Source organism: Chelonoidis abingdonii, chromosome 3 (genome assembly GCF_003597395.2).
Source record: "Chelonoidis abingdonii isolate Lonesome George chromosome 3, CheloAbing_2.0, whole genome shotgun sequence".
In the NCBI taxonomy this organism is placed as follows: domain Eukaryota; kingdom Metazoa; phylum Chordata; order Testudines; family Testudinidae; genus Chelonoidis; species Chelonoidis abingdonii.
Genome location: NC_133771.1, coordinates 100176451 through 100203856, shown reverse-complemented (window position 1 = coordinate 100203856; position 27406 = coordinate 100176451). Strand labels below are relative to the sequence as shown.

The 27406-nt window shown below is 43.2% G+C and overlaps 1 protein-coding gene across 9 annotated transcripts in view; it reads right to left on the bottom strand.

Annotated features, from left to right (window-relative positions):
- Window positions 1–1597: 1597 nt before the first annotated feature.
- TRMT11 (tRNA methyltransferase 11) overlaps window positions 1598–27406 on the bottom strand; it is a 50780-nt gene continuing 24971 nt past the window's right edge. For 5 of the 9 annotated variants that reach the window (XM_032782645.2, XM_075063920.1, XM_032782649.2 and 2 more), the window contains 4 exons: window positions 27024–27096; window positions 25399–25530; window positions 17947–18067; window positions 1598–2185 (listed from right to left, as the gene is read on the bottom strand). In XM_032782645.2, the coding sequence (XP_032638536.1) occupies window positions 2054–2185; window positions 17947–18067; window positions 25399–25530; window positions 27024–27096 (458 nt within the window). In that variant the 3' untranslated portion in view covers window positions 1598–2053. Of the gene's footprint in view, window positions 2186–8730; window positions 9174–9722; window positions 11875–17946; window positions 18068–25398; window positions 25531–27023; window positions 27097–27406 lie in introns of those variants that run through there. The other 4 variants (XM_032782642.2, XM_075063919.1, XM_032782646.2 and 1 more) reach the window with 4 other exon arrangements.

Genomic DNA, 27406 nt, shown 5'->3' with positions numbered 1-27406 from the left:
GTAAAAGCACTACAGAGAAAAATATGTTAAAAATAATAGAAGAACCTACGTACATGCTCATAAACTTACCAGACACCATCCCAACCCTAACATGGGGCTACTCTCTGGCAGAAGCAGTCCTTCAACACCCACCCAGAGGGTTTCTTTTGTGGTAACAAGTTCATCATAGCTTCTGCTCAGAATGGGCACCCAGTCTTAGAGGGTCTCAGGACATGGGTGCTGGAACCAGCTTAAAACCAAGTTATTTATCCAAAAATCATCATCTTCTGTTAGTCCCTGGAGAATTCAATTTGAATTAGTATATGAAAACCTCTCCAGGCAGGTGGCTTTAACGGGCTGGTAACAGAGAAAGTACATGAGCAACCCCCTTCTACTAGAGAAGGTACATACTATGCAACAATAACACATGCCAAATTGCATTTTAAATACAGTATTTCAAAGGTATTAACCCTAATTCAATAAGGTCGGACTTAACTCTTTATTGAGTTACCTTAATTCCATAAAATTTGCTCAGGATATTAGCAGTCTGTCACATGCTAAATAGATGCTACATGTTATTCCCAAGGTAGCAGCATTCCGGGACAAGTGGAGGAGACACTAAATCAAAGCTCTCTCACATATATGGGGCCTGATTCTCCACTGCCTCTCATCTTGTACAGCTATTTAGATCATGCCTGCCAGAAGAGCGGGGGCTGGTTGTGAATAAATCACCCCCTCTACAACACACGATACACCAACTAAAGTGCCGGCATAGAGAACGCTAGGTCGGTCGGAGATCTTCTCCTGTCCACGTAACTACCGCTGCTCACAGAGCGAGGGGCTGGAGTAGTTAAGCTGACAGGAGAGCTCAGTTGGAGATACATTAGACAGCTCACAGAAATGCAACTGCATTGTTGCAGCTGCGCTGATGTAAAATCTCTAGTGTAGCAATGCCCTCAGAGTCAAACACAAGGGAAGGTGAAATAAGTCAATGAACCAAAGAGATGCAGACTCGTGCCTACCTAGGTATCACTGGCTTTTTGAAGGTCACCACTATATGCAGATTATTATATGATCACAATAACCTGCAGTAAATTAAGAAATGGGGCTCTAGCTAGCTGGAACAAACAGATACACTCACCAATGCCCTGCTGAGGTATATTTGATCACCAAAAGCAAGTAAAGCCATTAATATCCTTAATTAATAGGTCTGGTAGTTTTCAAGCAAGATATTTTCACGATGGACACGATGTAGGTTCAGCAAAGTTTTCCCATTAAAAATACAACTTCAGTTTCAAAAAGCTGATCAGGCTTAATACCATTAAGAAACCATTACCAAATCTTTTGTTGTTGTTACTGCTTTAACTGTCAGTTAGTTTCTGAATCAAAAATTGCAGCCAGTTGGCTTGACCAGCAGTCAAAGTTTAGGAATGCAACAGCAAATCCAAGGTACAGATGAGCTTCAGATGCGGACAAGCTTTATGGGGTTTAATAGCCTCTCCAAGCCTTGTCAGTCCTCAGCTCCTAGGGGTTTTTTTTGTTTGTTTTTTTTTTAAACATAGCTGGCCCAGTACATGGCAGTAAAAATTCACATGAGAATCTGTTGCATGCAACACAATTTTAAAAAGTCACAACAAGCTCTGTTGGTTTTTATTGTGTATCAGTTACAAAAAAACAAAACAAATGAAAGCAATATTCCTAATAAGCAAACCCTGATCTCTATTACGTGTTTCTAAAGCATCCAGATGTTCACAGTTTAAGAAGCCAAACAATACTACTATTTTCTGTAAAAGTTAATGGTAAAAGAATAATAATAATAATGGTTTTAGTCAATCATCATTAGTACTTGAAAGTACAAATATAAATTAAATAAGGCTCAAAACTTGTACAATAAATCTGCTATAAACAAAGCTAATTAAAAAGAACTGTTCTTAACCTATGTTGTGGTTTTCATTGTGACTTTTTTAAAATCGAAAACAGTATTTGCTTTCTGAAACATCCAGATGTCTTTACAAAAGAAATACAATCTTCATACTGTCCTCATTTTTAATCTGTTTGTTTTATTTTTTTTTATTTACTTCTGGTTGTCTTTTTCTTCCTTGGCAATCCTCTTTGTGACACCACTGAAATACTTCTCACGAAAGGAATTGTGACCCTTGTATAGCAAAGACTGATAATCCAACAAGTGAGAATACTGGTCTTCGTCCTGTATAGCATTAAAATACAAAGATTAGTCCCAAAAGCTCATTCAAAAAATGGCAAATGAAAGTAAATAGTCAAACTAAAAGTCATTCTAAGGTTTGCTTTTTTGTTTCTTGTTTGTTTTTTAAATAGTCCAAAGATAACTCAAGTTTCAACCAGAATTTACAGGAATGTTGATATTCTTCTCCAAATTTCAATATTAAATAGAACTGAGAAATAATTTGCAATGAATAATTGATGTGAGTTTGCTGATATTGTTGGAACAGAAAAGCTAACAGATCATTTCAAGTGTATTCATTATTCAAATCTTCTTGTCCTTTTCCCTTCTATTCATCAGTCTTGAACAATTTGCTATAAGTATTTGATACCCGATATTTGAAAAGTGAGCCGTGCTGTTTAATTGCAATTTTTCAGATCGAAACAGCAGCACGCAGCTGTCTCCTGACTGGAGACGTGGACAGGCACTTCCGCCATGATGATTACTCAGACAGCAATTTAAGGTTTGGTTTCTGGAAATGTTGCTACCAGTAACACTTAATCACACAAATATTTGTGGAAAGTAAACACAAAAGAGGCACAAGAATGGCCAGAGTAAATTTGTATAAAAATTACAGCTATTGATGGAAGGGTGGTTGGGTTGTTTTGTTTGTATGCAGTATTCACTCAGCTATAATGTTAACATTTTGACTGATATCCTTATAAATTATATACATCTTATGTTAGCCAAGAATAGTTTAAGTTGGTATATATGTGTGTATAACAAAGCTGATGTGTTTTAATGTATAATATAGATACTTGACAGGGATTTTGAAACTTTATTACGTGTATTTTCAACAAAATCTCTTGGCCTTAAAACCCAGTAAATGACTAAAATGATATTTATTTTAATTTGTGTTAAAATTACACACACACACACACACAAATAAATGTCATTTTCGCCATTTACTGGCTTTTAAGGCCAAGAGATTTTGTTCAAAATACATGTAATAAAGTTTCAAAATGCCTGTCAAATATCTATATTGTACATTAAAACACATCAACTTTGCTTGGGAATAAACTTGCTGGTTACTTTACACTAACCATAAATGCTAGACTGCCATTAAATTGATCATGACTGTCAGCAAGGCTTGAATTAGTAAAAGAAACCTCAAAAAAAAGAAAGCCAAATAGTCCAGGAAAGTGTTTCTTCTGTATATACATATGAGGTTTGTGATTGTAGTTTACTTTAAAACAAAGCAGCAAGTTACACCTCTACCCTGATCTAATATATATATATATATATATGGAGATATACCTATCTCTTAGAACTGGAAGGGACCTTGAAATGTCATTGAGTCCAGCCCCCTGCCTTCATTAGCAGGACCAAGTACTGATTTTTGCCCCAGATCCCTAAAGTGGCCCCCTTCAAGGACTGAACTCACAACCCTAGGTTTAGCAAGCCAATGCTCAAACCACTGAGCTATCCCTCCCCCTGCCCTGATATAACACAAATTCGGATATAATGCGGTAAAGCAATGTTCCGGGTGGGGGGCAGGGCTGCACACTCTGGTGGATCAAAGCACGTTGGATATAACACAGTTTCACCTATAACACAGTAAGATTTTTTTGGCTCCCGAGGATAGTGTTACATCGAAGTAGAGGTATATTCAGTTTATAATTTTCAGTAGAGGGTTTATCCCTCCTCCCTCCCCGACCAGCGGTGGCTCCAGGCACCAGCACTCCAAGCGCGTGCCTGGGGCAGCAAGCCGCAGGGGGCACCCTGCCGGTCCCTGCGAGGGCGACAGTCAGGCAGCCTTCGGTGGCTTGCCTGAGGTAGGTCCGCCAGTCCCGCGGATTTGGCAGCAGGTACGCTGAAGCTGCGGGATGGGCGGACCTCCCGCAGGCAAGTCGCTGAAGGAAGCCTGACTGCCATGCTTGGGGCAGCAAAAAAGCTAGAACTGCCCCTGTCCCCCACTGCTTTGAAATTAGGGTTTCTCAAGTAGATTTTGTCACATAAATGCAAACTGCAAGATGAAAATAATTTAAGGCAACATTTACACTCAACATAATAAAGTCTCCAAACCTTACTCAATACCATATGGTGACCATGATGTAGTGCACATTCGCTTTTATTAATATTAAATACCCTGATAGTAAAGTGGAACATTTTTCAACACCAGATTGTAACAAGGTTAAAACAGTCAAATTCAAAGGAGCTTCCTCCATTATGCAACTCTTTGAGATTCTAAGCCTACAAAGCAATCTGCACAATTGGAACAAGGAGTCCCATTGGCTTCAGAGTGCATAACACTTAGAAAAACTACAATGTGTATTTTAAAAGACTGAAACTAAAATTTGTAATACTGGTTTGTGTTATGCGTACAACTTTCCTAGTCTACTAGATACAATTAGATATATTCCTGTATACATGCATATAGTTTGTTTCTACCAGTAAATTCCATTAGCTCAAGCTACCAAAACCCAAAGGTATCTAAGGAAATGTAATGTGTAAACCCACAAATAGAACAGCATTAAACTCCAAGTGCTAACAAGTCTGTTTAAAATACAGAAGATAAAGAGACAGGGTAAGAGAAAGATGACATGGGTAAATCCATAACAGATTAAAGGAAGTGGTTAACCCATTGATCAAACATTCGAATTATGGTTTGCTCTCTTCTTAAAGGAAAAAAAGTCAAACATTGAACTGTCCTAAATCCAATAATTTACCAATCACAATGAACATAATTCTGTAGGGAAGAACTAGAATTGGAATGATCAAAATCAAATTCATTCCTGATTTCAGACTGAGGCCATGGCTACACTTAACAGCTGTACAGCACTGGGAGTTACAGCTGTCTTCGTACAGCTGTGTAGGGAAAGCGCTGCAGTGTGGCCACATTTGCAGCATTTGCAGCCCTGTTGGGAGTGGTGCATTGTGGGTAGCTATCCCACAGAGCGCCTCGTCCCATTTTGGCACCGTAGGTTGTAGGAAGGGGACGGAAAGGTGCGGGTCATTCCGCTTCCTGTCCCAACGCCCTGTGGTGCAACGCTTCACATCCCAGCAGTCACTATTTTTCCGTCCACATTTGGCACCATTGTGAGTCTCCCAACGGTTTCTGTGCAGCGCGATTTCTGTGGGATACGACGCCCGAGCTGCTGAGGACTTTGCTGAGGAGTGTCGCCAGCACATCACGTTTCGCAGCTGAGCTATTCCTTCAGCTCCAAAGTGACAGTGAAGAGTCCGACAACGATATCGAGTTGCCTGACGCGTATGACACTAAATTGCTTGTGGCATTCACGGAAATGCTCAGCACCATGGAACGCCACTTTTGGGCTCGGGAAACAAGCACTGAGTGGTGGGATCACATCGTCATGCAAGTCTGGGATGACGAGCAGTGGCTGCAGAACTTTCGGATGAGAAAAGCCACTTTCATGGGACCGTGTAAGGAGCTCGCCCCCACCCTGCTGTGCAAGGACACGAGATTGAGAGCTGCCCTGCCGGTGGAGAAGCGGGTGGCTATTGCCATCTGGAAGGTGGCAACTCCAGACAGCTACCGATCGGTTGGGAACCAGTTTGGAGTGGGAAAGTCGACCGTTGGAATTATGTTGATGCAAGTTTGCAGGGCCATTAATCGCATCCTGCTAAGAAGAACCGTGACTCTGGGGAACGTGCAAGACATTCTGGATGGGTTTGCACAAATGGGTTTCCCTAACTGTGGAGGGGCTAGATGGGACGCATATTCCTATTCTGGCACCCACCCCACCTAGCATCTGAGTACATTAATCAGAAGGGTATTTCTCTATGGTTCTCCAGAGGCGCTTGTGGATCACCGTGGGCATTTCATTGACATTTACATAGGCTGGCCTGGAAAGGTGCATGATGCACGCATCTTTCGGAACAGTGGCCTGTTTAGGAAGCTGCAGGCCGGGACTTTTTCCCAGACCGAAGATCACAGTAGGGGACGTCGAAATGCCCATTTGTGATCCTTGGAGACCGCTTACCGTTAATGCCTTGGCTCATGAAACCCCGTATACAGGGAAGCTTGACAGGAGCAAGGATTGGTTCAAACTACGCTGAGCCGGTGCAGAATGACTGTGGAGTGTGCTTTTGGCCATTTAAAAGGGCGCCTGGAGATCTCTGTATGGGAAGCTAGACTTGGGGGAAAGCAGCATCCCTGCAGTTATATCTCGTGCTTTACCCTCCATAATATTTGTGAAGGGAAGGGTGAAACATTCAGTCAGGAATGGACCTCCGAGGTTCAACGCCTGGAGGCTGAATTTGCACAGCCAGAGAGCAGGGCTGACTAGAGAGGCCCAGCACAGGGCTACAAGGATTAGGGATGCCTTGAGGAGGAATTTGAGGCTGAAAACCAACAGTAATGTTTGTGCCTTACACGGGAGTGAAGTGCAGTGCTTACAATGTTAGTAGGAATCTTTTTTCCTAAAATGATTTGCATTGCCTGTTTCTTTCCTGGGCTACGGTATTTCACTTTCTGCAATAATAAAAGACTGTTTCAAAGCCAGAATTCATTTATTGAAAAGAAAATAACTTTCTTGACAGACACACAACATTTTGGAACCTAAAAGGGCAGGGGGGTGGGGTGGTGAACTGTACAGTCAGAGGTTGAATATGTCCTGTCTGGAGTGCTGTGCAATGACTGCTGCACTTCAGGATGAAAATACTGCATGGTGATGGGGGTTGAGTGCAGAGGGTAAGGGTCGTAGTTCTCAGGGCTGGCTGGTGAACGTACAGGTGTTGGGGCAGCTGTGGTGGTAAGAACCTGGATGCTGGGAAGGGGTTTGGAGCTGACATGGGGCACAAGGGAAAGAGCTTTGGGACGGGGGGGGGGGGGACGGGAGGCGGCGCATGGAAGTGCTTTGCCTGCATGGCTACGAGTGACTGGATAGAGTCCACTTGGCGCGCAGGATGCTTATCAGCTGCTTTGTGCTTTTCTTCTTAGCCGCTGCGTTTCTCTGGCGGAACCTGCTTTCCCTTTCCCTCCAGATTTTTTCCTACAGTCCTGCAGTTTTTTACTCTCTGTGGCAGAGTGATCCATAACTCCTTTCAGCATGTCTTCTTTGCTTTTTCACGCTTCTTCCTGAGTTTTGTAGCCTCTGGCCAGTGATGATACGGGCAGTCCGAGTAGTCAAGGACACTGTTCGAAAGACAAAAATGGCAACAGTTAACACAGGCTGCATTGTTTATAATCTCACCAGACAGTTATTCCCATACAGTGAAGGAGTTTACAGTCTTCACTTAGCATACTTTTCCCATACCAAAACAGAGCACACCTAACCCACAGGAGCACGAAAATGGTGAGTAAGGGGGACTGATTGCTTCAGGGATCTGCAGGGGTTTCTGTGCATTGGGGAATGCAAAGTACTGCAGGGGCATCTACACTGAACACTCTCCCAACATTTTCCACAGGAGTTAATCCTGAAGATCTCTTGCTGCTGCAGGTCACCTGGGAAGAGTGGGAGGGTCTTCTACAGCAATGCAGATTCTGCCCTGGCCCCTATGCAGCTTGCCTGTGTGCAGCAATGGTCCCCACACCCCTCGCGGCACAGTGGCGCGGATGCGGTAGCCTGACTGGGACAAGGACCACAGTGGCTCTCCCAATAAACTTGCGCAAGCGCATTGCCCACGCTCTGGCTGAAACTTTTGAAGAGATTACCGAGGCTGATTACCACGACGTGATAGACCACATCAATGGGCTATTCCACATCTAGGCATGCATGCATGCAGCCATAACCCCCCTCCTCTCCCGAAACATTTCCATCCTGAAAATAAAAGCTGCTTACCAGGGAACCCGCTCCTCTGCTTGTCCTTCACCAACAAGTACCAGCTGCTGCGGACTGGCTACCTTCCTCCTGGCTTGAGAAGAGCTCCTGGCTGCATGCCTCCTGGGACTCCGGGGTGTCTCCCCCCCCACAGTTACCTTCACTATCGTTATTCCTCCCCGCTCTTCCCCCTCCTCTGCCCCCCTCCCCCGCTCTGAAGTGTCCATCGTGGTCGTCAGATTGGCAGTGGGGTCACCCCCCAGTATCGTGCCCAGCTCCTTGTAAAAATGGCAGGTCGTGGGGGCAGCACCTGAGCGACAGTTTCCCTCGCGGGCTTTGCAATAGGCACTCCGCAGCTCCTTATTTAACCCTTCACTGCACTGCGTCCCCGGTCATGGCCCCTTTCCAGCATGGGGCTTGAGATCGCCCACAGGTATCGTAATTCCTACGGCTGGAGTGCAGCTGTGGACTGCACAGCTTCCTCACCCAAACACTGATGAGGTCCAGCAACTCGCCATTGCTCCATGCTGGGGCTTGTTTGCACATGGAGGCATTGTCACCTGGAAAGATTCACTGATTGCACTCCACACCTGGCTGAGCAATAGGAAGGGGATTTTTTAAATTCCCGGGCATTTAAAGGGTGGGTCACCTGCAGCCAGGGCAGTAGAGTGCGAACGGATGAGCAGAGTGGCTGAACAGGCATTCTGGGATACCTCTGAATACTCGGAGGCCAATTACAGCGCTTTTGGTGGCCACACTGGCGGAGCAGCACTGCATCACCAGCGCTGCAATCCTTATACCCCAGACAGAGCAGGAGTACAGCCAGCGCTGCAGCCAGGGAGATGCAGCGCTGTATGTGCCTTGCAAGTGTGGATGGTGAGTAAGTTGCAGTGCTGTAAACCCACCACCAGTGCTGCATCTCTCCAGTATAGCCAAAGCCTGAGATACTAATATTTAAAACCTATTTTAACATTTCCTTTGTTTTATTAAGACTCTAAATAGGTAGGTTGGTGAATTTAGGCTGTCTATTTCATTTATGCCTAGAATACCACAGTGACCCTGTATAAAAAGAAAGATGACTGTTTACACTAAGGCGCCACCACTGTTGCACAACTGTGATAAATCTTATATGAAGTATACCTTGTAAGGCAGGGGTAGGCAACCTGTGGCACACGAGTTGACTTTCAGCGGCACTCACACTGCCAGGGTCCTGGCAACCGGTTCGGGGAGCTCTGCATTTTAATTTAATTTTAAATGAAGCTTCTTAAACATTTTAAAAAATGTATTTACTTTACATACAACAATAGTTTAGTTATATATTATAGACTTATAAAAAGAGACCTTCTAAAAATGTTAAAATGTATTACTGGCACGCGAAACCTTAAAGCAGAGTGAATGAATGAAGACTCGGCACAGCACTTCTGAAAGGTTGCCGACTCCTGTTGTAAGGTATAATTAAAAAAGATGTAATCTGTTGAACAACGTTATCCTATTTATATGCATGTATTATCATGGTATACGAAGGTTAAGAATCTTTGCTATGTGTTTGTATCTCAAACATGTTGTGTCCCTTGGTAACACCCAGAAGACAGATTTACATCAAGACGAGCCAGCCAGTGTTGATGAGCCATTAAGGAGAATCAGCTCTTCCAGTGGGCCCCTCCTGAGGATGCCTCACAGACAGTATGAACAATGGAGGCCGGTGACTCAACAAGACTTGTAGAGCATATGACCCCTGACTCCATGTTTGAGATAGAGACAAACTATCAGTAAATGAACTGGCAGACAAACTGGAGACTGTGACCACTCCTGGCCTCTTTCCTGCTCCACATGTCTGGACTATGATTTCTAACAAACAGAAGCTTTGAACAAGGGACCGAATACTCCCAGTCTTGTGGAAGATCCAGAGAAACTTATTGCAAGCTAACAGATTTAACATCACTGCTATTATCCTTATCTACAAACTCTGAAATCAACTGTAATGCAAAGGATTCATTTTAACCTTTTAACAACTCTTCTCTTTTTTTATTTATAAATCTTTATTTAGTTTACTAAAGATTGGCAATCAGTGCTGCAGCCAACTTTCTAACTGCAGAAAACTGAACGCTCTTGCCTCACCTTGCCCCTTCTCCGAGGCCCCACCCTAGATTCGCCCCTTCTTGGAGGCTCTGCCGTCCACTCACTGCATCCCCCCTCCATTCATCACTTGCTCACTTCCTCATTTTCACCAGGCTGGGGCAGGGGGTTAGGGTATGGGAGGGAGGACAGGCTCTGGGCTGAGGGTGTGGGCTTTGGGGTAGTGCCAGGGAAGAGGGGGTTGGGGTGCAGGAGGAGGCTCTGGGTTGGGGCCAAGGGATTCAGAGTGTGAGAGGGGGCTTCAGGCTGGGGCGGGGCTTGGGGTATGGCAAGGGGTGAGGGCTCCAGCTGGGGGTGTGGGCTTGGGATAAAGGGTTTGGGGTGCAGGAAGGGGCTCTGAGCTGGAATTGAGAGTTTCAGAGTGTGGGAGGGGGCTCTGGGCTGGGGTTTGGGGTATGGGCTCTGGCCTGGGGGTGCGGGCAAGGGGGTGGGTGCATGGGGGGGCTCAGGGCTGGGGAAGGTGGTTGGGGCATAGGAGGAGGCTCCGGGCAGCACTGACCGCAGGCAGCGCCCAGGAAGTGGCAACATGTCCCTCTGACTTCTAGGTGGAGAAGTGGCCAGAGGGTTCCATCCTCTGCCCCTGCCTGCAGGTGCGGCCCCCACAGCTCTCATTGGCCATGGTTCTCGGCCAATGAGAGCTGTGGAACCACCATTTGGGATGATGCCTGCAGGTGAGGGCAGTGCACAGAACCTCCCTGGCCACCCCTCTGCCTAGGAGTCTGAGAGACATGCAGGCTGCTTCCCAGGAGCCACACGGAGCCTGCCTACCCCGCTGCAGCCAACTGGACTTTTAGCAGACTGTCAACTATGCTGAGCAGAGCTGCCAGGGGTCCCTTTTCGACCAGACGTTCTGGTTGAAAACCGGACGCCTGGAAACCCTAAATGCGGTATTTGGTAAGATCCTGAAGTACATATTGACCTGGGGTGAGTGTCTGGTTCAGTAGAACTGGAAGAACCTAATAGATATTATTTCTGGTTTTAATAATCATTTATCACAGAAGTCTGGTTTGTCTGGATGGTGCATGAGAGGCTAGAGGGCCTGATGGGACAGTCTGTGGCTTCATAACTAGTATAGTAATTTGGAAGCACACATTTGTTACTGGCTTGGTGAAGTCTTACGATAGAATAAGCCACCAGTTTGGGGTGCATGCCCTGTTTCCTGGGAGTCTGACCTGAAATTAGCACCCATAGCTCTGTCCCATGCTAGGCAGCATGACAACCTGTTACCTAATGACAAGCTGAATGGGTAGAATCTGAACAGTACTGATATTCTGACTTTAGCCATAAAAAATATGACAAATACATGCAAGATCTTTTGGAAATAATTTATTCTCTACTATTTTTGCTGGATGTTAGGTAATTACAATGAACAGAATATAATGGTTAACTAAAATATGCTTCTGAATAATGGCTGAAGTCAGCAGGTTTATACAAGCACTAATCCTGCAACAGTAACTCTGCCAAATCTCTAAGAGGCTCTCTCTTCATATACACCTTACAGTAGGTGCATGGGCCCCACTAGTTGATGAAATCTGCAGCACAGCAGATTTCACATAATTAAAGTGTTGGTGTCAAACCCTCTTGTACCACTGAATTGCCAGGTGCAGTTTCCAAATACTATGCCTTTTCTTCCCCTAGTTCCCGCTCTTTAAGCAAAGCAACAGGTCAGGGACAAAAGTTGAACTTTATCATTTCAACCATCACCTTAAAGCTCCTCTTCCTCTCCCAAACATTACCTACTCCAGTGCAATGACATCTCCCAGCCCTCAAATTCTGTTTTGTTCCCCAGACCTGAAACTGAAGAGAAGGGGAAAGAATAGGAAAAGATTTTTCATTTTATTTCCTTTGTAACCACTCCCCAAAGTTGGTATTAGAGGTAAAACATTTAACTGGTTACTCTGCACAAGCAGGTGAAGTTTGTCTGGAAGCCATTGCTTTGGGTCAGGCACCAAGAGCGGCCAACAATGAACTGTACACACTAACTTGATTAAATCTATCACTATTATGATATCAGTTCAGGAAAGCAAGTGATTTCCTCTTCTGTTTGTAAGAGTCAGGTTTCAACCATCCTTTAACCTACTGTCAAGTCTCTGATAATGATTTCTTTCACATCGTTGGTATGGACCAGGATATATTTATATTCTCCTCAGTGGCACCAATTTTCAACTAAACTGCTGTTTTTCATAAACGTTTACCCACATATGGCTTATGATGCATCCTACAATAAATGAAAGCCAGAAAAGCTGATATCAAAGTGAAAGCCACTTAGTGCTCACAACTTATTTGATCATGCAACTTCACATTAGTTTTGCTTCTATAAAATAAGCTAAAAATGGTGCAATATATTTCTAGCATAACAACGCAGGTAGGGGAGGACAGAAAAAAACTGAAGTTTACAAACAGAGCTGTGTTTACATTAGATATCTGCACAGATGTTAAAGTAACATACAAGCTTATGCTGAATCTAGTGGGCCTCAGTTCAGCCTCAGGGTAATTACTCATGTCTGTTTTTTGTTTTAAAAAAATCCTCCTACCCTTATCACAGCTTCTCAGTGTTCTACATCTGGAACTGGACAGTAGCTAGAGAAACCCTTGTACAAATTTTAGACAGCTATAAACTTGACCAAGTAGTTCAAACAGGACAACAGGGTCAAGTCTAGCAACTGATGCTGCTAAATACGGTAGAAAAAACTCAACTCCAATAAAGATGCCTAGAAGGACCATGTGACAAGGAGGTGCTGGAAATCTTCAGCTTTGCAAATCTGTTAACACTTTGCTCCCAAGTCTTTTCATGGGCAGTCATTTGTTCAGAGTGCACTTTCAGTTTAGTTCTTGTTCCCATCTTGAGATGCAATTCATAGGCACATTTCTCAACGGTGGTCAACAGCCCCTCTCCTCTAGAACTCTACAGATATCAGTATTTTGTCAGGAGTACAGATTAAAAGTTTCAGAACGAGAACAATCACCAGCAAAATAGATATGAATTATTCTGTAAAGACACCAGACACAGAATAATAGTGAAACAGAAAATGGAAGAGAGTATATAGTCATCAAAATATTTTACAAGGTGACTCAACAAGCCCCACAAAACTAGAAGCTAGACAGTTTTATTTAAAAAGTGGAACAGATAAAAGATCCCTTCCCCCTCTTCCCTTCCCCTTCCCCTCCCCCTCCCCCACCTAACTACAACAGGAATTTAAAAACAAGTCGATCTTTAAAGAATAGATATGGAGCCTCAAGAATACTTCCCGTAATAATGCTGGAAATTGTTGTGTCCCATATACATTTGCAGTTACAGTTTCCATCTGATTCTACTTTGGAATTAGAAAAATACAAAGTATGCAACATAAAACTGTTTGTTTCCTCCTTCCCTGCGTCACCTAAACAGTTTGCTTATGAAACTTGGAAACTAACCTGGTGCAACATCAAGCACAGTACACTTCAACTTGGCTCAACCTACAGCTAACATAAAACAAAAGACTGAACCAGTTTTACTGGACACCAACCAGATTATACACCACAAGCTTGACAGATTCTGCATCTGTTGAAGAAGCAGCCATTCATATGCCTCACCATCAGACACACTATGGTGCTTCCACATGTATGCCAAATTCTAAACTCTGCCTCCTCATCAGCCTTGATGAGGACAGGCTCATATCCCCTATGTGGAAAAAGCTTGCTCTAATAGTGCTGGCCCTGAACAAAGAATATCACTGAGACATGAGAGGTATCCACATTCAACTAAATCCCTCCTCAACCCTTGGAGAAACTACAAGACACTTTCATGCTGTAAAAGGTCCCCTTTATAATAATGGTTTTAGGTCCTGATCATCAAGAGTAGCAAATACTCACCTCATATCCCTCAAACTTTACTTCTCCCCCACTTCCTTTCCTTCTTGTTCTTTTACCTTCTTGTTTTTTGTTTCATACAGATTCATAAGGTATTAATTAGCTATTATTAACCTACCTCCATTATGGCCATAACCATTTATTATAGGGAAGAAGTGAAGTCATTAATGACACCTTGGCCCAAAGTAAGCCTCAAAAAGTTTCTTTTAAAATTTCCCACCCACTGTGAGCCATACTTGAGTACATTTTTTATATAGACTTTGTCCAGTTTGCTCTGTGTGTGTACATTACTGCACATTTATAAAAAAACCCTTTATCAGCTAAGCTATAAGAGGAATTCCTATTGAACTTAATGAGATTAAAAAATTCAAATTGTTTATTACTAGGATGTTCTGTGGTCTTTATGCTTATGATAAAATTATGTATATGTCAATTAATATTTTTGGATAGGATTCTAGTCTACTTTGGTTTCTTAGATCACTAATTTCTTGAAATTACAAACACGACCACTTTTCTACACCCGTTCAATGGGACCCTGTCGTAAGCCTCTGTCCCAAATCTGGACCTTAGCGTCCAAAATCTGGGTGCTTAGCATGAACCTCCAAGCTTAATTACCAGCTTGGATCTTATCTCGCTGCCAACCATCAGGTTTCTGGTACCTGATACACCTCTTGCCTCGTCCCAAACTTCCCTGGGGCCCCCAGACTCGATGTCCTGAGCCTCAACAAAGGATACCCTCTTCCCTTCCTGCTCTTTACTTCCTCCCAGTTTTCCGCCCTGGATACTAGGAGATTCCTGCTTCAATCCCTTGACACAAAAACAGAGAGGATATGATTTACCTTCCCCTCCCTCTTCTCCCCGCTCCCAGTCTTTCCCTGAGAGAGACAGTATCTGGCACAAGTTCCTATTCCCTTGCTTAACTAGGAAAAAAACAACAAGTGTTAAAAAGAAAGTTCTATATATAAAGAAAGAAAACACATGACGATCACTTCATCAAGATGGCGTAACACAGGGCTATTTGCTTAAAAGAAAATATGATAATCAGCCTTATTCAAAAAGATATCTCAATTAAACAGTCGCAACCTCACACAGTTGACAATACAACTATTAACTTGCTTTCCTTTTGTACTACAACTTGGACAGGGGTAGAAAGGACTTGGATAGAAAAAAAAACCGCTTCCCTCACAGCCAGAGAAACAACAGCCAGAACAAAGACAGAACACCCAGAGGCCCTCCCTCACTTTGAAAAATCCGGTTTCCTGATTGGTCCTCTGGTCAGGTGTTTGGTTCCCTTTGTTAACCCTTTACAGGTAAAAGAAACATTAACCCTTAGCTATCTGTTTACGACAGACCCATTGCAGATGAGTGTTTTCAACAATAGGTCAATCTCTCTAGTAGAGTCAGAGTTTTAGACAGTTTATATTGTACATAAATATATACAATGTATTAATTACTACTAGTACTTGTAACTCCTGGCAATACTGCTTGATGATTATTCAGCATAATTAAGGCTGCAAGTTTGTCATGGAGCTCACGGATTCCGTGAATTTCTGTGACCTCCATGACTTCTGCAGTGGCCGGTGCGCTTGGCTCCGGGGCAGTTCAGGCAGCCCCTGCGCCAGGTGCACCAGCCACTGCTGGAGAAGTCCCAGGCCGCCCCCCTCCCCTCCCAGCAGAGTTTGGGTGAGGCGGGCTCTGGGCAGCACTTACCTGGGGGCTCTCCGAAAGCAGTGACATCCCCCTTGCTGAGCTGCTAGGCAAAGGCATAGCCAGGCGGCTCTGTGCGCTATCTCCATCCAGAATGCTGGTTCTGCAGCTCCCATTGGCCAGGAACTGTGGCCAATGGGAGCTGCAGGGTCGGTGCCTGGAAGCAGAGGCAGTGTGCAGAGCTACCTGGCCACACCTCCGCCTAGGATGGAGTTGAATGAGGGGGATGTCACCGCTTCCGAGGAGCCCCCCCAGATAAGTGCAGCCCAGAGCCAGCCTCACCCCATCCTGTGCCCAATCCCTTTCCCTCCCCTGGCCCCAAATATGCTGCAGCTGCTGGGTGGAGGAAGGTGTGGAGGCAGGTAGAAGCCTGCAGACCCTTCCAACCCTACCACCCCAGTGCGGGTCCTGGCTGCCCACAACAACCTGCCCACCCCCAGCACCCAGGCCCCCCGCCTTCAGCACTAGTGGGGGCCCCGGGCAGCCCACCCCCAAGTTTTAGTCATGAGTAATTTTAGTAAAAGTCAGGGACAGGTCATGGGCCATTAATTTTTGTTTACTGCCCGTGACCTGTCAATTTTTTTTTTTTTTTTACTAAAAATACCTGTGACTAAAACATGGCCTTAAGTATAATCTAAAAATCACTATCTTTATAAAAATGTATCATCATTCACGGACACTGTGCACTGTGGTTGAACTATCACACACACTAGAAAATTAGTTCCTAATTAAATGAAATTATACACTAGATGCTGGAGTATGAAAAAACCCTCACTTGCACAAAAGCAAGATAAATGGGCAGACCTCCAATTCTCCCCAACAACTTCTTTTCGTGTCACTTCTTTGCTTTTACTGGACACCATAATGTCCCTACAAAACATTTGTTTGATATGAAACAGAGTAGGAAGAATATCTAAGAGATCCCTGTAAAAGGAACTAAACAATGTGATGCCAAACATACCCTCTATCAGGGGTCAGCAACCTCTGGCATGCAGTTCGCCAGGGCAAGCACCCTGGTGAGCTGGGCCAGTTTGTTTACCTGCCACTTTGGCAGGTTCGGCCGACTGCGGCTCCCACTGGCTGTGGTTCGCCATCCCAGGCCAATGGGGGCAGCGGGAAGCGGCGTGGGCCGAGGGATGTGCTGGCCGCACCTCTCCCCTCACCCTCACTTGTCACTGAACTGACAAGATACACACTGAAGAGTACATGATGTACAAAACACAAAAGGGATAAATGACTGAAGCCTATACACAGAAGAGTGAAGAAGTGGTTTCAATTAGAACATGTAGTCCAGTTCCACTATTAATGTCAAACCTGTCAATATATAAAAAATAAAACTGGCATAGGGGAAGGGGAGAGAAATACATGTCCAAATTTTAAGTTATAAATGATGGTTTGTTACTGCCAAAGTCAACAGCATCTGTACTGAACAACTAATACAATTTGTTACACTATGTAAGTGCTATTTGACAATTTAAATCATCACTTGCATTATGAAATCCAGACTGGAAGCCTGCTGGATTGCTAGTGTATATCATAATGCTGAAGCATTAATTTGCTTCAAACCACGTCCATTGTTTAAAATAATAGCTTTTTACAGCTAATTAAGAAAATACTGGAAGCGCTTGCTCACCTCCCAGACATTTTAGCTAAGAACAATGTCCTACTTATTGACATGCCTCTGCTTTCCTACCATGTCTAAGTATCTCTTTCGTAACGTTCCATTTCCAGACTGATTTTTTTGTTAGTTATCTTTAACAGTTTAAGCAACTGAAAACACATTACCTTTCCTGCATGAAGAACTGGAGATTAAATACCATTGTCAGGAGACCCCCACATCATTGAACTAATTAATGTCAGACTTTAGTATTGTTTATATAATGGCTTAGAACCCAATTTTCAGAGATAAGCACTCTCAATCCCCACTGAAGTCAACAGGAAATGCACGCAGTCAGCACCTCTGAAACAATATCTTGTCCTCAAAGATCCTGCCCTCACTCATACTAACCAGTTTGCCCTGGGTGAAACATTTATCAAAATGTTTTAAAAACAAAAAACTACCTTAAATCATTGCAGACTCAGTGAGCACACAACAGGCTTGTGTTTTGTCTTTAAGATGTGGCATTTTTCAAAGCCTCTAATTCGTGTCATAAAAACATCTTAGCAGCAGCAACAGAATTGACAATCCAGTACTGGATACCAAATCTGGTGATGCTAATACAGTAAATTCCCTTTTGCAGTTCAAACACTAGAGCAAACCTTTCATATATTTGACAGCCGCCATTTCGCACAACACACCCAAGAACATTTTACCTCAAATTCTTTCACCTTTTCCATGGTTATCAAGCGTCTTGACGTGTGGCTGGAAAGCATCTGCTCACAGTTACTAATAAGTTTCAGGCAGGGGTGCCGGGGTATAATCTCTTCTGTATATCTGGAAGAAATAAGCAGTCAGAAAGCTGTAAACCTATGAACTGTACCATGTGCATCTGAAAAACAGTTATACAGATCTATTCGAACTGGCTTACCCTATAAGCTTCCACACATTTTACAGCCATATTAAGTTTCCAGAAACAACGTTTTCACAAATCATAAGCATATATCCCATCTTTTTGGGACATAAATAAAAGACATGGTACAGACGAACTAGCTGTAAACAGGAAGAATACCTCCCCATAGGGCTCTCTACAAATGGGTAGTTGAGCTCTTGAGGTCCCTTCCAGCCACAAATTTCTATATGTAGATGCCTGCATTATGTCAAGTATCATGGGAAAATTCCTCCAACCATCCAATCAGGAACTGTGCTTTTTAGAAGTATTTCATCAAGCATCCAATTATAATCAACTGATTTGGGTGGTTGTATATTTACTGATGCACCCCAATAGGAGATTACTATACTTGGACTTCAATATATATTACAACACAACCTCTTTAATAACCACTGAAATCTTCTGGATTCAGAGACTGGTGTTATAAACAGACTGGAGCATACTGGACTTCCTCTGTTAGACAGGGAAAGACATTTTAAAAGAAAATCTGTTCTGATAGCTCTTTGACAGAGAGCAATAATACTGTCTGGCTGACAAAATGTACCAAAATTAACTCAGTTAAAAACCTCTGTATTAGTGGGTGAAGAGTAAGCTTCCACAATATTTTACATAACTTCGATCTTGCAGAAAAACATCTACATCAGCCATACAAAGACAACTATTTCCAAGAATCTACATCTCCGAAACTGCATTCCCCCCTCTTATTTTTCCAAGTGCTAAAAGCTGAATTAGGTTTTAAAGAGATTCAGGAAGCAGGAGGGGAGGAGACATCGGACTCAATTAACAGCCTATAAATATATAATAAAGGAAAGCGTGAATATGAGGTATCTTCACTCTGCTGCTGAGTCAGTCTTTAAAAAACTAACCCACACACATCCTTTGAAGGGCAAAGAGTACTTGGAGCACAAGGGAGATGCTCCATATTTTACCCATGACAAGGAGGAATTTCTGAACATCTACTGAAAAGTAAATAAAGGAAAAACAAAAAAAATGCAAAAGCAGTTCCTACCTCCACCTACAATGGTACCTTCCCAAGTTTGTTTGTTTTACTTTTTCTATGTATCTATACACTTTGTGTGACTGTCAGTTAGTCTCCGTGCCTCAGTTTCCTCAACTGTAAAATGAAGATAATAGCAATCCCCTACTTCACAGAGTTGTTGTAAGGATAACTACATTAAGAGACTGCTCAGATATTACAGTAATGTGGCCACTCGAGACAGAATATAAGTGTACAGTTTGCATTGCTACCCGAAAAATTATGAACAATGTGACCAAAGTTGCAAGTCTTGCTTCTTTCAACTGTATTAGAAAGCCTGCTACAACAGCCATAAACACTAACCTTCGCAATAATGCTGGTACAGAGCTGGGGGCCATTAATACAGAACACTGTAGTATTTTTTAAATAAGGGGAGTTCCACCTCCTGCATAAACAAATAAGTCAAACCAAAATAGAACTAGAGTTTCTTAGGTCTATTCTAGGAATTTACATTAGTATAGCTATGTCTCTCAGGAGTGCGAAAAATCCACACCCGATGTAGATGGCTGTAAGTCAACAGATGATTTCTTTTGTTGACCTAGCTACTGCTTCTCGGGAAGGTAGATTACCTATGTCAACGAGAGAAGCCTTTCTGTCAGCGTACAATGAAGTGCTACAGCAGGGAGGCTGCAATTGCTGTGGTGTTTTACACATAGACATACCGAGCATCTACAAGATTTCACAGGAAAGTAGAAAATGGAACGTCAGTGACAGAAGTTCCAGGCTCCTTAATTCTTGTACTAACGCATGTCTCTTCAGCAAAACTCAAACAGCAATAAACTTCTTGCCTCCTGAGCTGCATTTATTCTCCATTTTCTGAACTGGGCACTACTATGATGCCCAAGAACTCCTAAACTTGTTTAAATTTTTATCTGCTACCTGAACTAGCACTCCAGTACACTGTGCTTCAGTCAATTAATGGATAAAAGGGGATGGTTTTGACCTATATAAATCTATATAACCTAAATCGCTCAGGACCTTTTTATGAGACTGCCTCTCTCTTCTTGCTACACTACCACAGTTGCAATCAGCAAATGTGCTTGACCAAAAACCCCCTTGATTTATAAAAAAGAGGGAGGCTGGCAATAGAGTTATCCGTGAGAGGCTCTGAGCTCTGAAACAAGTTTCCTCCTGGCCCAAGATTGCTCTGATCTGTTGAACTTCAAAGCATGCTGAAAAGCACATTTATTTGTGCAGGCTGCTCCAGAGGATGGTGGGTTTGATGTATGTGGGGAAAGGGAGATGTGTTCTGTTGGCAGGTAAGTGGCTATTTAGTTTTATTTTTGATATTTTGATTTGTGGCAGAATGCTGAGTCTTCGATAGGTGCCCTTTATTATTGTATAAATCCACAGAAAATTTTAAATTAAAAATTACAGCCAAAGCGATACTCCACGCCTTCTAGAGGACAGACAGCTTGAAAAATAACTAGACCCAGAACACTTGAGCATAGGGGAAAGGGAGCTGGCAGTAGTCTCTCCCTTAGTTCCTTAAACAATGAAAATTTCTTCTTCTTCTTGCTTCAGGAGCGGAGAACAGGCCACTTTCTCTCTTCCCCTATTGCTAGTCTGCTCATGGGAGATGGCTGCTGCAAGGCAGCGGTTTAAGCAAGCACAGTCATAGGCCAATGTAAGAGACAGCAGTAGCCACCAACAAGGTCACCCCTTCTGCGCTGCATGCAGCTCTCTGGTCAAAGCAGTGCAGGGTGCAGAGCATGCAAGACAAGGAGTGGGTGAGGCAGTCTAGGCCTGAATGTCAGAAGCAGATGGCACAAAGGCAAATGCTCAGTTGGTTGGTCTTAGCCTGGGTGGATAGCAACACAGGGAGTGACAAAAATTGTGACTTTGGAAAATATAATCCCTCTGAGATAGGTTTTGAGCTTGTCAAAAATAGCACATGGGAGGTGTGATGCTAACAGACCAGCTCAAGCCAAAGGCCAGTTCATTTGTGTATGAATTGTTAAAAGAAGTGTTGTCAAAGAAGTGTTAAAAGGTATTATAGTGTATTCAGGCCAATTCGCTTGTGTGTTAGTATAGATCAAGAGAGATGTTAATTGTATTGTTTTCAGTTGTCTATATCCTGTTTGCTATTACTTACATTTATATTATGTATGCCCCAGTAATTAAATGACCCTAGATCAAAGGTGTGTTAACGGAAGAGTGTATTCAGGTGTTAAAATTTCATGAAAACTAATGGAATCTTACTTATATTTTTTCACTTACCTATTTCTATCATAATGTAATGGCAGGCTATGGCAGGCATTTACATTATATATCCATATATCACTATAATTAAATTACTCAAACGCAATTGGAGCCTTGGAAATGTAAATGAAGAAGAGCGCTAACTTCAAAGTGAGGGCCCTTGTGGTCAACAATGGGAATTTACATATTCAGTCTGCATTTCCTACTCACTGTCAAAGGGTAAAAAAACACTATTCAGATTGTTTTCTGGAGAAGAAACTATAAATATGGATTCAAGGAACAGTCCTGTGTCCATGGACTGTCTGGATTCTAACAGGGTAGAATAACTGAACAAGACAGGAGTTATTCAGGAGACAGAGAGACATTTAGAAACTGGCAGTTTATTACACCTCTGCTATCATTTCAGACTTACAAACTTTGAGTCACCTGTTAATTTATGTTACCTACTTTAACCTCTCAGTACCTCATTTCTTTTTCTTAGCTAATAAGCCTGTAGACAGTTTACTATAGAATTAGTTGCCAGCATTGTCTTTGGTGCCCCTCCTCCAGCCCCCACCTAGCCTGACCCCTAACCTACTACCAGAGAGGGGCCGCTCCCCCAACCCAGCCTGAAGCCCAGACCAAGCCACAGCCGGATTGGGCCCAGTTGCGCCTGGGGCAATGTGGCCCAACCCCAGAGCAGCCCAGACCCAGCCAGACCCTGGGGTGGTGCAGCCCAGACCAACCCCGGAGCGATATAGCTCCCACAGCCCGGACCTGCTGAGGCCAGGAGAGGGGCACCTAACCTGTAGCCCCAGCCCCAGAGCTGCCGTGATGCGGAGAGGGTCCTCCCCTCCCCCCTTCCCCCAAGCCCAGGTGCTGCTGCATGAAGAGAGCACTGTGGGGAGTCCTCTCTCCCCACTGTAGCCCTGGAACCTCCCTGCACTCCAAACCACTCATCCATGGCCTCACTTCAAAGCCCACACCCCCAGCCGGAGCCCTCACACCCAGCACCCCAAGCCTCTGTCCCAGCCCTGAGCCCCCTCCCACACTCCAAACCCCTCAACCCTACCTCCAGCATATGAATTTTGTTACGTGCACCAATATGACACATCACTTCCATATAGGTGCACATAACAAAATTCAGTTCGCACATGGGTGGGAAAAATTAAAGGGAACACTGGCTCTAACCAGTAAACACAGCTTCCATTGTTGGGGCAGCACTGCTGTTGCACAACTTCAGAAAAAGTAGGGAAAACGTGATGCTGTGACAAACAATAGATATGACAATTTTAAGCAAACAACACACTAGCACAAGCCATACATTTTAGCAATCTAGGAATTCACAAGCACATACAATGCCATCAGAGATACGCAGTAGATATTCTGAATAATTAATTAAACACTTCCATTGGTTAAGGCATCTTTTTGTTTGCAAGAACCATATAATAAGTATACACAAAAATATTTATTCCATTATTCAAAGAAAGTGACATGCAAACTATATGATACAGATCCACTAAGCTCACCGCTGAAGTACATTTTTGTAGTGATTCCACCATCACAAAGCAACTAGAGAGAGGTCTGATGTTAGATTATTTGTCTTTTCAAGTGTTAAAATATTTCATTGGTAATAATCACTTGACGCCGAGAGTTAGTGTTGAGATGTCACAACTTGACAAGCCACAGGGTTTTGCCACTGTGGTGTAACCTTGGGCAAATGTTAGTGGTTTCCAGTCCCACCACATGTGGTAGCCTGGAACTGGGGTGTCTGAAGAAAAACATTTTGACAATGTACAAGCTGTTGTTAGATACAAGATGTATTGGTGCTGACCTAACATGTGTAAACATGCTGTATACTACCCCCTTCTATATACCTGTGAGGAACACCTCTTACAGGCTGACATGTTAGATTACATACTTGACACCTGTGAGCCCATGTATTCCATGGCTGCAAACACACCCTTTGCCACAGATGGGCACTTAAAAAATCTAAGCTCTCATATTAAAACACACACCACTTTTCCAGTCCTAATTGCAAAGAAAACTTTTAAAATGTGAGCTAATGTATAATACAATATTGTTCCTTGAGTTTGCAGACAGCCTGAAACAATACCTCTGAGAGACATATGATCCATTTCAGCCAACCTAAGGATGACAGTTTAAATGTCTATATTTCCAATTAGCCATGTCATTGCTCGCCATTTTATCACAAACATCCATCTAACGTGCTTAGCCCACAACCCCAAACTGCTTCCCATATCCTTCTGGGGCTCCAAAAGCCTCAAATATCACCTACCCAGCTGCCAAACACATCCACCTTCCACCTCCCTCCCAAACTAAATTTCCAAGACACAATTCTATATTGCCCTCACAAAAAACTGAAACAGAGTGTGGAATTCACATAAAGTGAATTCCACTTAACATGGCCTATTACACTGGCAGCATTTTTGTTCATGTTGAATTCAATAAAAGACTCAATTTTTTTTTAATTTAAATAAGCTGGGCAAAATTTCCAGTTTGCTGCAACAGAATATCCCAGAGGTCAAAGGTTCTTCCATAAAATTTAGTTTCAGCTTGCTGTGGAGGATATAGAGCCTTGGCATTCAGAACATAATTTCTGTTATCTTACTGACATAACAAGAGGTTTCCCTAATGTACTGTAACTCCAGAGGCTCAGGAGTAACTCTGTCTAATGCACTGGACTGAGACTTAAAGAGACTCATGTTCAATTCCCAGCTCTACCACATACTTCCAGTATTACCCTGGGCAAGTCAATCTCTGTCCCTCAGTTCCCATCTGAAAGTGAAGAAAATACTTCCTTTTTTCCCTACCTATGGTATGTCCCATGATCTGTAACGGAGTCCTTATTTCTCCCTGCATCTAGTCACATCCATGGCACTGTTTCCCCACTTTAGCAGCTGTCCCAGTCTTTCTCAAGCAGATGGACAGGGTGGAGTTTAACCCTTGGTCAATGCTTCCCCTTCCAAGAATCACCCAAGGCCAAACCAAACTAATTTCTCTAGCTCTTCCCAGATTTAATAGTCCTTCTGCCCTGTTAGTGCAGGCTTGCTCTCCTGGGGGTCCAGAGTGCCTTCCTGCTGAACCGGCTACAGCTTTCAACCATGTTGATGCATGACTGCCCTTCCATACTCAGTTAAGTCATATACACTCCTCCAGGGCCCAATGATTCCTTGCCCTATTGGCAGAGGGTTCTCTGCTCTTCTCAGCCTTCTCCAGGCTTTGAGACACAATAGTCCTTTTCCTTTCACGGCAGGTGTGTCAGCTCACCCTCTCCACGTAGTGCAGTGGAGGGACAAGAGAGGCTGGTCTTCTCCTGGGCCTCTCCCAGGCCTCATTAGCCAAGCCCCTCTGGCAGACTCCACCCCAGCTCACTCTCTTCACAGGGAACCACCTGACCCCTGGCAAGCTTGCCTAGTCCACCATAGTCCTAATCCACACCTATGCAGCTGAACAGCCAGCATTTCCAGTTTCCTGCAAGTCTGCCTCTCCCCTAACTGAGCTACAGGCAGCTTCTTATAAAGCCTGGCAGTCATGATTCCTCTTGGTCACCTGACCTCTGGACTCTCCTGGAGAAGTTAATTGTCCAGAACTTCTCTCTTTAAAAGAGTCAAATCCCAATAAAAAGGCAAACTAATATTGCCTGCTCTTAAAAGGGTGTGCATTTAGCTTTGATGTTTACCTGGATTCCAGTATTCTGGTTTTCCATTCCTTTATCAGTAGCATGCATTTTTGAAAAAAAATAAAAGTTTTGATTTCTAACTGCCTGCACATGGTTTTCTCTCCTTTCAAAAACTGTTCCAAACTCTTTTCTCCTTCACCCACCCAGTTTTGATATACGAAAATCGTAGGAATCCCTCTTAAACCCCAGTAGGAAGTTCTAGAGACATCCCCACCCTGGAAGAAATTATAGCTAGGTTATACTATATTTTTTATCTACTACAGACTAGATATCAAGGCATTTAGAAGAGTACGTACTCAGGTTTGTAAACTGGTAGCCAGTACACCAATCTTCCTCCCATCACCAGGTACTCTGCCGCAGAGTTTAACAAGTCAAAAAAGATATCACTCAGATGATAGTTTGAGGAAATGGAGATGTGATTTTCTGTGCTAAACAATATTGAAAAAAAATACTGAACAAGTAATAGCCACAATTTTATTTTATTTTTTGAACACAGTCTGAAATTTGCAAAGCCAGGTAAGGGTATTAGATGACCAAATCTCACTTAAATTAATGAGAAGTCTGCATCCAAACTCTTTCACTGTGGCTTTTTAAATGTTAGGAATGGAATTTGCAAAGAAAACTACTCAACTAAAATCACTTTTGAAATACAACTATTTTGTACAGTGTCTTTCATAAGCGTTATTAAAAGAATCAAAGGAGGATGAGACATTGACATGAAATCTGAAAACAGAAAATCAAGGCCAAGCAGCAGAAAAGGCTGTCATCCCAACAACGGAGAGATTGTCTGCCAGGACAGAGAATGCCTGCTGTAAGTGAGCACAAAGAGGTGGGCAAGGGAAACTAAAAGACATGGTAGGGCCCTACCAAATTCATGGCCATGAAAAACATGTCATGGACTGTGAAATCTGGTCTTGTGTGCGCTTTTACCCTATACTATACAGATTTCACAGAGAGCTCAATGTTTCTCAAGTTGGGGATCCTGACCCAAAACTCAGTTGTGAGAGGTGGGGGGGCAGGTCACAAGGTTATTTCAGAGGAGTTGCAGTATTGCCACCTTTACTTCTGCACTGCCTTCAGAGCTAGGAAGCCAGAGAGTGGCAGCTGTTAGCTGGGCACCTAGCTCTGAAGGCAACAGCAGCGCACATGTAAGGGTGGCATTCTATGGTATAGGGGTCCTGACCAAAAAAGGAGGTTGTGCTTAGGGGAGGGGTTGCAAGGTTATTGTAGGGGGGTTACAGTATTGTTACCCTTACTTCTGTGCTGCTGCTGGTGGCAATGCTGCATTCAGAGCTGGGCAGCTAGAGAGCGGCAGCTGTTGGCCGGGAGACCAGATCTGAAGACAGAGCTGCCGCCACCAGCAGCAGCACAGAAGGATAACAATATCGCAATCCCCTTACAATAACCTTGCGACCATCTTCCCCCCCCCCCCCCCCACAAACTCCTTTTTGGGTCAGGACCCCTATAATTACAACACCCTGAAATTTCAGATTTAAATAGCTGAAATCATGAAATTTATGATTTAATAAATCCTATGACCATGAAATTGACCAAAATAGACCACGAATTTGGTAGGGCCCTAGACATGGTGGTTTAAAACAAAGGTAAGCAACTTTGGACTGGATGCTGGAGCCTTCAGGGGATTAAGTAGAGCTGTTCAAGGACAGGCCCGATGACGTGAAGCTATTTTGTAAATGTAAGAGAAGGAGTTTGGGACTTAGAAGCTAGAAAACTTGCTTGGCCAAAGAGGAGGATTATTTTAGGAAGACTGGCACTGACAGTCACTTTTGCAAGCTACGTAGTGACAGTAGTACTTTTTAAAATTGTTTGGTTAAAGGACAGCAATGAAGTAAGTTTCTAAAACCATGGCTGGCCTTCCATTAACACATTGATATATACAATGAATAAAAGGTTTACCTACCCTCTTTCTGTTGCTTTAAGTATTTCTTTTTGTGAACCAGTTCTTCTAGTAGCTTCTCGTATGCCATATGGAGCTATGCAGAGTAAGTACATAATGTCGAGATCACACAAATAACATCATGAAATTCTACAATAGCGTACATGTGGTAGCCGTTGCAAAGAGTTTATAAGATTTAATGGATACATCTTGAAGAAGTTAAAGTTTATCTTGAACCTAAGGCTCACTTTTTTAAAGCTATTTCAAAAAGGTCTCTTATCAGTAAGACACTAAACAGTCAAGTGTGATAGCACACTAACCACTTAAAAACTATTTAATATGGTGCTGAAGTGGGTGGTGGGGTTTTTTTGGTTTTTTTTTTTTTTTTTTAATGATTTTGTTGGCTA